This window comes from Cibotium barometz, chromosome 58 (assembly GCF_041138505.1).
Source record: "Cibotium barometz isolate CiBa-2024 chromosome 58, ASM4113850v1, whole genome shotgun sequence".
Lineage (NCBI taxonomy): Eukaryota > Viridiplantae > Streptophyta > Polypodiopsida > Cyatheales > Cibotiaceae > Cibotium > Cibotium barometz.
This window is the reverse complement of record NC_141103.1, coordinates 33645416-33655836: the sequence shown is the minus strand read 5'-3', so window position 1 is coordinate 33655836 and position 10421 is coordinate 33645416. Positions and strand designations below refer to the sequence as shown.

The following is a 10421-nucleotide window of genomic DNA, read 5'->3' as shown; positions in this document are numbered from 1 at the left end:
TTACACTATACCCGGGTTTTTTTCGAACAGTGGATTGAAGAGATCCAACGTGGAAATTTTAGCAAAAGTTTTGTTTTTGAAAGTTTGGGAAGTCTTGATTTAGACGTGTTTTGAATAACATTTTTGTCTTCTTTCGATGTGATGGTGGCTATCGAAAATATTTATTGTTTACAATAATAACACTATAAACTGTCAAAACTCTATTTTGTAAATGGATATTTCCAACACTTGTTGATTATTTTGTTATAAAAATCTTTCTACTAAAAATTAGTGCAAAAATATATGTCTACTGACACTAGTTGGTAAATACAAAAGTGTCATGGGATACTTTTATGTCTTGTTAACTCGATGCATGTGGGGTATTTTTACAATCCTATTATGATGAATTTTCACACACTATTTTTGACATCTTTTTTAATGTGGTTCATTGAAGAGTCTCTTTTTTCGAGGATTTGGTGATGGGATGAGTTGCACAAACTTAAGTTTCCCTCTAGGTGGTTGTTTTGATGGCAAAATGGTGAGCTACATTCTAAGAAATTCTCCTTGTTACCAACACCCTTAATGTGACTTCAATTTGCATATATAAATTTGCCTCTTCTTGCTGAGTGTGGTGGTAGCTTTTTTATAGTCCTAATTAGTTAAAATGGGGAGATTCCAATAGCTTTTTTTGCACTAAGTTGAGCAAATTTCTGCATGAGAAATATTAAAATGATAAAAGAGGAATTCCCATGACATTTGGAATTCAATCATTTAAATGGTAAAAGTATAATTCTTGGCATATTAGGATAATATTGGATATTTTTATTAAAGAAAAGAGAAATTTTAGATAAATTTATTTTATGATAAAAGAGAAATTCCTATGACATTTGGAATGCAATTAATTAAATTCAAAAAGAAGAATTCCCATGATATTTGAGATCCAAGAAATTAAATGGGAGAAAGAGGAATTTTTAGCATAATTCAAATTATGAGTATTTATCAAAAGTGGAATTTTGAGCATTATTGGGAATATGGGTAGAATTGATTTTTGTAAATCCCATGAATCTTTTACTCAAAAAGAAGAATATTGAATATTTTTCACTTGAGAAAATTAAGAAAGAATATGAAAATATCCGTTGAGAAAAAGAACCTTTACCTAGGCCAAGCAATTGGCAGAAATTTAGAAAAAGTCCCATCGTCGATATCGAAGTAGAAAAAGCTACTAAATAGGAAAGAGATGTGATAAGATGTGAATGGGATGTGAAAGGATGTGATGTGATGTAAATGGATGTGGATGTGTATATGAAAGAATGTGAAGTAAATGGATGTGGATGTGAATGATGAGATGAGAATGAGATGTGAGGTTATGTGAAAGGATGAGATGTAAATTAAATGGATGTGGATATGGATGTGATAGGATGTGATGTGATGTAAATGGATGTGGATGTGAATGTGATAAGATGTGATGTGATGTAAATGGATGTGGATGTGGATGCGATAAGATGTGATGTAATGTAAATGGATGTGGATGTGAATGTGATAAGATGTGATGTGATGTAAATGGATGTGGATGTGGATGGATGTGATGTGATGTAAATGGATGTGGATGTGGATGGATGTGATGTGATGTAAATGGATGTGGATGCGATAAGATGTGATGTAATGTGAATGGATGTGGATGCGGATGCGGATGTGGAATGAGATGTGATGTGATGTAAAGGGGATGTGGATGTGAATGGATGTGATGTGGATGTGATGTGATGTGATGTAAAGAGATGTGGGTGTGATGTGATGTAAAGGGGATGTGGATGTGAATGGATGTGATGTGATGTGATGTAAAGAGATGTGGGTGTGATGTGATGTAAAGGGATGTGGATGTGGATGTGAATGTGATGAGATGTGAAGTGATAGGTGTGAATGTGAATGAATGGATGGATGTGAATAGTCGTGCATGTGAATGACTGGATGGAAGTGGATGAATGAGATAGGATGTGTATGAATGAGATATGATGCGGATAGATGTGGATGTGATGTAATGTGGATAGAATGTATGTGATGGGATGGTGATGAGAATGAATATGATGGATATGAATGGATGTGATGTGATGGATGTGAATGGATGTGATATAAATTAATGTGATGAATGTGAATGGATGTGATGTGATGGATATGAATGGATGTGATGTGATGTGATGTGAATGGAGGAGATGTGATGTGATGTGATGGATGTGAATGGATGTGATGTGATGTAAATCGGGATAGATGTAAATGGAGGAGATGTGATATGAAATGGATGTGATGTGAATCGGGATAGATGTGAATGGATGAGATGTGATGTGAAATGGATGTGATGTGAATCGGGATAGATGTGAATGGATGAGATGTGATTTGAAATGGATATGATGTGATGTGATGTGATGTGGATCGGGGTAGATATGAAATAAAGGAGATGGATATGGGTATCGTGCAAGCTATTTTGTCAGCACCAGTGGCTTGTACCTTACCTTTGCTTGATTTGATAAAGCTTCGACCAGAGTTGTGGAATGATATTGCCACATGTTTGTCAGAGCAGGTATTGCTACAAAAGGGTCACCATCAATGTACTATACACCTTGAGACAAAGCATGTTATGCCAGTTCCTATCAACAAAGTAGGAAAATTTTGTGAGGACAATCAGGGAAATGCTACCCTCCCATTAGAAGTGCGAAAAGTAGCTTCAACTGCAATACTTGATAGTGGTGCAGGAGTGGGCATTGTGACAAGGTCCATTTGGGAAAAGTGGGGCAAACCAGCTATTAGGAGTACAAGGATGCGCTTGCAACTAGCAGATGGAAGCTTAGAACATCCCATTGGGCTGATAGAGAACATATTGGTCACCACATGTGGGATTAAATATGAGCACACATTTGCAGTAATGGATTTTGGAAAGCATCCAAACTATGAAGTGATATTGGGTAGACCATTCATGCAACAATTTCAAATGATTCAAGATTGGGGATACAATTATTTGTACCTCCGACATGATTCTGTCATCACAAGGGTCAACCTAAAGAATCACTCATATCGTGATGTAACAAGGTCTCCAATAGATGAGTTTGATTCTGCTTCATCTGAGGGCTCAAGAGTTACATTGTCAGATGGGCGAGAAGATCTGTGGATGTGTGGAGCCTCATGTAAGGATTTCAACACTGAGAAACTTAAGGGTAATCGAAGTGTATCAGATGAGGCATACATTTCACAACCCTTCCCTGAGCACTTAATTGATCCCCTAGAATGGAGTCATCTGAGGGCTCAAGAGTTACATTGTCAGATGGGCGAGAAGATCTGTGGATGTGTGGAGCCTCATGTAAGGATTTCAACACTGAGAAACTTAAGGGTAATCGAAGTGTATCAGATGAGGCATACATTTCACAACCCTTCCCTGAGCACTTAATTGATCCCCTAGAATGGAGTCATGTCCTTGTAACATTATCGACATGTGCTTTACCTAAGCCAATTCAATTTTGTGACTTAGATGGATATTACATTATTCCTATACGAATGGTACAACCACGTGACCTTCTAGATGATTTGTACTATGGGGATGCATCCATAGCACTGCGTGTAGAGGAAGTCTCAATGGAGGATTTAACACTCGAATCTGCTAATGATGCTGATAAGGAAGATGGATGGGACTCTGATTTTGATGATGATGTGATAATCCTCGAGGAAGAGTTAGGAAAGGCACGCCTACTCTTGAGAGGAAGGGAGGTTCAAATAGAGATTCCTCAAACGTAAATGCTGTAAGAGCCATAAGAGAATCCGTAAACAAGATGAGAGGGAACGACGTGAGAGAATACAAAAAGAAAACAAGGAGTTTGAGAATGAACACTCTCGACCACCACCTCACTTCTCAGGAAAGAATGGATATCTATACTATGTCCAAGCACAAGATAGTATCAAAGACCAAGTAAAACGATCAGATAGATTCCAACCAGGAGAAAAGCTAAAAACTGTTAGCAAAAATCGCAAAAAAACAAAGAGACCAAAACAAAAAATCAAGTCTCAAACAGATTCAAAAGAGAGTTTCGGAAGCGCAAAGATAAAGGTTGAATGAAAAACTCTGATGCAAGATTGCAAAAGAGAGCTCAAACTGCATGGTCTTCAATTAGTGATGACTCAAGTGGACAAGAACAAGGTCTCAATGTTCCCCCCAACTTCACACAGTACACTCTTTAAGATCGGAAGATTGTTCTTCAACAGCCCATGTGACAAAAGTCAAGCATGCCAGGGGTTTCATATGATGGTCCAGAAGATGCAAAAAAATTTGATATCGCTAAGCCAGGAGAAGAGCCTCGCTATGTGTGGATTGCCACAGACTTGTCCTTAGATGAGGAGAAGTTATTAATTCAAACCATAAAGGAGTATCGCGATGTTTTTGCTTGGAGTTATAAAGACCTCAAAGGAGTTGATCCAAGCATATGTCAGCATACAATTCCATTGCGAGAGGATGCAAAGCCAGCAACGTCCTTATACTTACAATGAGAATTTTGCACGAAAGATAAAAGAAGAAATAGACAAGCTCTTAGAGGAAAAATTTATCTACGAGATTGAACACACTGAATGGGTCTCCCCTATTGTAGTGGTGCCCAAGAAAAATGGAAAACTTCGAGTATGTGTAAACCTCAAGAAGGTAAATGCAGCTACTGTACGTGATCATTACCCACTTCCAATCTCACGGATCATGTTTTAGAACGTGTTACAGGGAAAAAGGCATATAGTTTCTTGGATGGATTCTCTGGTTACAATCAAGTGTCAATTGATCCGAAGGATCAACACAAGACAGCCTTTGCTACTGAAGATGGCATCTTTGCCTATCGTGTTATGCCATTTGGTCTAACAAATGCACCTGCAACCTTTCAGCGGTTAATGAGTCATGTATTCAAGGAGTACCTTAGGCTATTTCTTGAGATCTTCATGGATGATTTATGTGTTCACTCACAAGAGCGTGATGATCATATAGAACACCTCAGACTTGTGTTTCAAAAGTGTCAAGTTTATCGTATATGCTTGAATCCTGACAAGTGCAAATTCATGGTAAGACAAGGGAAGATTTTGGGCCATATTGTTTCTCTCGCAATGGTATTTCAACAGATATGGATAAAATTGATGTCATTGTCTCATTACCTCAGCCTATCAACCCTAAAGGGGTACAAATATTCATGGGACATTGTGGCTATTATCGTCGATTCATCTACATGTACGCTGTCCTAGCCAGACCATTATATGCTCTTCTTGTAAAGTTTAATTGGACTGATGAGTGTGAGGAATCCTTTGAAAAGTTGAAGCAAGCATTAGTGTCTGCACCCATCTTACGGGCACCAGATTGAAACCAAATCTTTCATGTCTATATTGATACTTCAAACTTTGCAATTGGATGTATTTTGGCTCAATTGGGAGAACATAATAAGGATTTCCCAATCTCATATGCTAGTCGACAGTTGAACAATGCTGAGAAGAATTATACCACAACACAGAAAGAGAAGGTTTGTCCATGATATATGTAGTGAAAATGTTTCGCCATTACCTTTTGACAAACAAATTTATATTTTTTGTGGACCATCAAGCACTGCTATATTTGGTGAATAAGCCTTGTGCAACTGGAATGATTGTGAGGTGGTTTGTCATCTTTCTTTAGTTTGATTTTGAAGTGGCAGTTCGAAAAGGAACAACTCATCTTAGGGCAGATCATTTGTCTCGAATCACCTCTGGAGAAGCTCCTGTGGTGGGTGTGGATGATGATATGTTAGATTCAACACTTTTCCTTGTAGAGACAGCTCCTAAATGGTCTGAACCCATCTTAGAAATTTTGACAAGTGGGCAGATACAACTAGCGGGTCCTAATGTGGACCTATGGCGACCATTCAAGTTAATCTCAAGGAGATTGTATCGTCAGGGTAATGATGGAGTGTTGCGGCTTATACCTAACCCTGACCAATATGAGGAGATCTTGGAATGGGCACATGAGGGTATTGGTGGAATCCATGCATCAGCTACTACTTGTGTGCGACGTATAAAGCTCAGGATGGGCAATGGTGGCCTACCATGCATGCGGATGCTGAAAAATTTGTTCGTAACTGTGCTTCATGTCATATTCAACAACCAATTCATAATGTCACATTATTCCAAATTTCAACTACACCAAGTTGGAGTAAGTATATTGTGGACTATCTTCAGCATGGTCATACTGATCGAACAATTCCTAAATATCGAAAGCGTGCTATTGAAGTTGAAGCGGCCAACTATATGCTGATAGAGGGCCAACTCTACAAGAGGGGCAAGGATGGGGGATTTGGATCAAGAATTGGTATGGCCATAGCAACAGGTGGAAGAAGAAACGGTCGTACCAATCTTGGAATGTCCATGGCAACAGGTGCAAGAAGGAACGGTCGTACAAATCTTGGAACGTCCGTGCAATCCAGATTCTGAGAAGAGAATGGAACATTATCAGAGCTTGTGTTCTGTGGGAAATCCGGTGCACTAGGAATGCCACTGTTTTTCAGAAGGTCTCACTTGTTGGTCTCGAAGCTTCAGATGTAATGCATAAATGTGTTTGCATGTGTTGGTCTGTGTGTAATGTGAACAAGATGAGATGTGCTGAGCTGGGTTATTTTTTACTGAATCTACAGAGGAACATAACATGACTTGTACCCTGGTCTGGATGTGGCTTCAAACATACTAGGAGAGGGCTCTTAACCTTTGGTTTACTGTTGTAGGTAAGATGTTATAATGGTTTGAGAAGTAGCTTACCCAGATATGGACCTAGAACTAAAAGGTGGTATCTCAAGGAAAAACAAGTGGACTATACACTTGTTGCTAGACCCTCATTTAAGACATATTCAAACAGGGGGAAAGTTGGAAAAAGAAATAGGGGCTGCACTACGGAAAAAGATCAGAAAAAGAAAAAGATAGAACTCATTGAAATATGAAGGAAATGAACTAATTGGACTTGTTAGAAAAATAGTTTATTTCTGTCGGTGCACGTGGGAGGAGGGTGCACAGAAAGAGAAAGTGAGACCTCTACAAGGTTGGAGAGGCAATGAACTGATTGAAATACGAAGGCCTTAAGTGATCATTATCCTCCTATCAGAGTTTCTTTCCTGGTTATGGAGGCGTTTCGTCATCACCACGGCAGCTTGTTGGCTGGTGGCTATGGCTTGTGCCTCGCCTTCCTTCCTACCATCTTCGTGTGTATTCTGCTTCCTATTGTGTTGCTGAGGAAAGCACGATCAAGCATTAAGCTGCCCCCAGGACCTCCAGCTTTGCCCATCGTTGGCCACCTGCACTTGCTAGGAAAGAACCCACACCACTCTCTCTACAATCTCAGCAAGACCCATGGCCCCCTCATGTCCCTCAGGCTGGGCTCCGTCCCTCTCATCGTGGCTTCCACACCGGACATGGCTAAGCAGATCCTGCAGAAGCACGACCAAACCTTCTCTTCGCGCCCGCACAATTTCGCCGTCCCTACTCACGTCTTCGGCGGCCACATGGACATGGTCTTTGCTCCACCCGGCCCTTACTGGAAGCTCATGCGGGAGCTCTGCGTCACCGACCTCTTCACCAACAAGCGGCTCGAGTACTTCGAGCCCGTGAGAAAAGAAGAAGTGAGCGCCCTCATGCGCTCCATCCTAGATGCAGTGGGAACACCCGTATCTCTCCGGCCAAAGCTGCACACCGCTTCCAGCAACATCATTTCCAGAATGGCACTCGGCAAGAGCCTGGCGGAGCTCGCCACTAGCTCTCATGACATTGTAGACCTAATGCTCGAAATGATCCATCTCCTGGGCGTCTTCAACGTGGGCGACTACATCCCTTCCTTGGCGTGGATGGATCTGCAAGGCTATGTGAGACAAAGCAAGGCCGTTGCGCGTAAAGCAAGCACTGTTTTTCAAGAGATTATCGACGATCGGCGCGACATGAGACGTCGGAGCAATGGATCTCCTGCAAACAGTGCACACGACTTCCTGGACCTACTATTATCAGCCTCTCTCGACGCCAAGCACAAGGATCTCCAAATTCGAGACGGAAAAATCAGGGCAATTTTAATGGTAAGATTAGAGACCATTCGTTTTCCTATCATTTAGAGAGAGAGAGAGAGAGAGAGAGATTGATTGATTTTTGCGTCGAGGGAGTTATTATAAGCATGCCATCTTATCTCGTTTTGGCGCAGATATATGTGATGTGATGCTCTCAGGATCTAACTAGTTTGTTTTTTTCTTTCAACTAGGACATGTTCTTTGCAGGGATTGACACATCTGCAATCACAATTGAGTGGGCACTTGCAGACCTGCTTACGAACCCCGGAAAAATGCAGACTGTGCAAGAAGAACTTGAACACATAGTGGGAACATCACGCCTAGTTCAAGAGTCAGACATTCCTCACCTACCCTACTTAGGAGCAGTGGGGGTGAAGGAGTCTTTGAGATTGCATCCAACTGCGCCTCTCCTAGCACCACATATGTCAATGCAACCATGCCAAATATCTGGTTACGACATCCCTGCAAACAGCCTAGCTTATGTGAATGTATGGGCAATTGGTAGAGACCCAAACACATGGGAAAAACCTTTAGAGTTTTGTCCTCAGAGATTTTTGGACAGCAGCATGGATGTACGTGGACATCACTTTGAGCTAATACCTTTTGGATCTGGCAGGAGGGCTTGCCCTGGGTTGAAGTTAGGCCTTCTCAATGTGCACATTGTTTTGGCAAGTCTCCTTCATGGTTTTGTTTGGACAACTACAGACAAGCCAGACATGACAGAGAAGTTTGGCATTATTATGACATTAGTCGATCCATTAGTTGCAATAGCTAGGCCCAAGTTGCCTAGACATCTCTTTGAAGCATAACAATAAACTTTTTGGTCATGCCTTATGCAAGATGGTGGGAGGCTTGGGAGGAAAGGCTTGGTCAATGGAGAGTGCTCAAGATTGAAGCAGTATTCGAATAAAAACTATTTTCCCAAAAAGTAAAAAACCTTCATCTAAAAATTGTGAAATTATTTATAAAGAAAATTTTTAAATTTTGAAGGTTTTTGTTCTACAACCCCTCAAAATCTGCAGGTTTTTGTACCCTTAAGTTTCAGATTTGAAGGTAATTTTATAAATCTGCAAGTGCAAATTACACTATACCCGGGTTTTTTTCGAACAGTGGATTGAAGAGATCCAACGTGGAAATTTTAGCAAAAGTTTTGTTTTTGAAAGTTTGGGAAGTCTTGATTTAGACGTGTTTTGAATAACATTTTTGTCTTCTTTCGATGTGATGGTGGCTATCGAAAATATTTATTGTTTACAATAATAACACTATAAACTGTCAAAACTCTATTTTGTAAATGGATATTTCCAACACTTGTTGATTATTTTGTTATAAAAATCTTTCTACTAAAAATTAGTGCAAAAATATATGTCTACTGACACTAGTTGGTAAATACAAAAGTGTCATGGGATACTTTTATGTCTTGTTAACTCGATGCATGTGGGGTATTTTTACAATCCTATTATGATGAATTTTCACACACTATTTTTGACATCTTTTTTAATGTGGTTCATTGAAGAGTCTCTTTTTTCGAGGATTTGGTGATGGGATGAGTTGCACAAACTTAAGTTTCCCTCTAGGTGGTTGTTTTGATGGCAAAATGGTGAGCTACATTCTAAGAAATTCTCCTTGTTACCAACACCCTTAATGTGACTTCAATTTGCATATATAAATTTGCCTCTTCTTGCTGAGTGTGGTGGTAGCTTTTTTATAGTCCTAATTAGTTAAAATGGGGAGATTCCAATAGCTTTTTTTGCACTAAGTTGAGCAAATTTATGCATGAGAAATATTAAAATGATAAAAGAGGAATTCCCATGACATTTGGAATTCAATCATTTAAATGGTAAAAGTATAATTCTTGGCATATTAGGATAATATTGGATATTTTTATTAAAGAAAAGAGAAATTTTAGATAAATTTATTTTATAATAAAAGAGAAATTCCTATGACATTTGGAATGCAATTAATTAAATTCAAAAAGAAGAATTCCCATGATATTTGAGATCCAAGAAATTAAATGGGAGAAAGAGGAATTTTTAGCATAATTCAAATTATGAGTATTTATCAAAAGTGAAATTTTGAGCATTATTGGGAATATGGGTAGAATTGATTTTTGTAAATCCCATGAATCTTTTACTCAAAAAGAAGAATATTGAATATTTTTCACTTGAGAAAATTAAGAAAGAATATGAAAATATCCGTTGAGAAAAAGAACCTTTACCTAGGCCAAGCAATTGGCAGAAATTTAGAAAAAGTCCCATCGTCGATATCGAAGTAGAAAAAGCTACTAAATAGGAAAGAGATGTGATAAGATGTGAATGGGATGTGAAAGGATGTGATGTGATGTAAATGGATGTGGATGTGTATATGAAA

At 39.2% G+C, this 10421-nt stretch overlaps 1 protein-coding gene across 1 annotated transcript; it reads left to right on the top strand.

The window, feature by feature from the left end:
• Positions 1-7074: 7074 nt before the first annotated feature.
• LOC147606193 (3,9-dihydroxypterocarpan 6A-monooxygenase-like) lies at positions 7075-9126 on the top strand. Its single transcript, XM_086792438.1, has 2 exons — positions 7075-8066; positions 8246-9126. The coding sequence occupies exons 1-2, from the start codon at positions 7125-7127 to the stop codon at positions 8861-8863; spliced, it is 1560 nt and encodes a 519-aa protein (XP_086648564.1). The 5' UTR covers positions 7075-7124; the 3' UTR covers positions 8864-9126.
• Positions 9127-10421: the final 1295 nt, after the last annotated feature.

What these genes read in the sequence shown, in the direction of transcription:
- LOC147606193 (XM_086792438.1), top strand. Translation starts at nt 7,125, where the DNA reads ATGGAGGCGTTTCGTCATCACCACGGCAGCTTGTTGGCTGGTGGCTAT. An exon ending in AAATCAGGGCAATTTTAATG is followed by an intron (nt 8,067 to 8,245) that starts GTAAGATTAGAG and finishes TCTTTCAACTAG; the next exon opens with GACATGTTCTTTGCAGGGAT.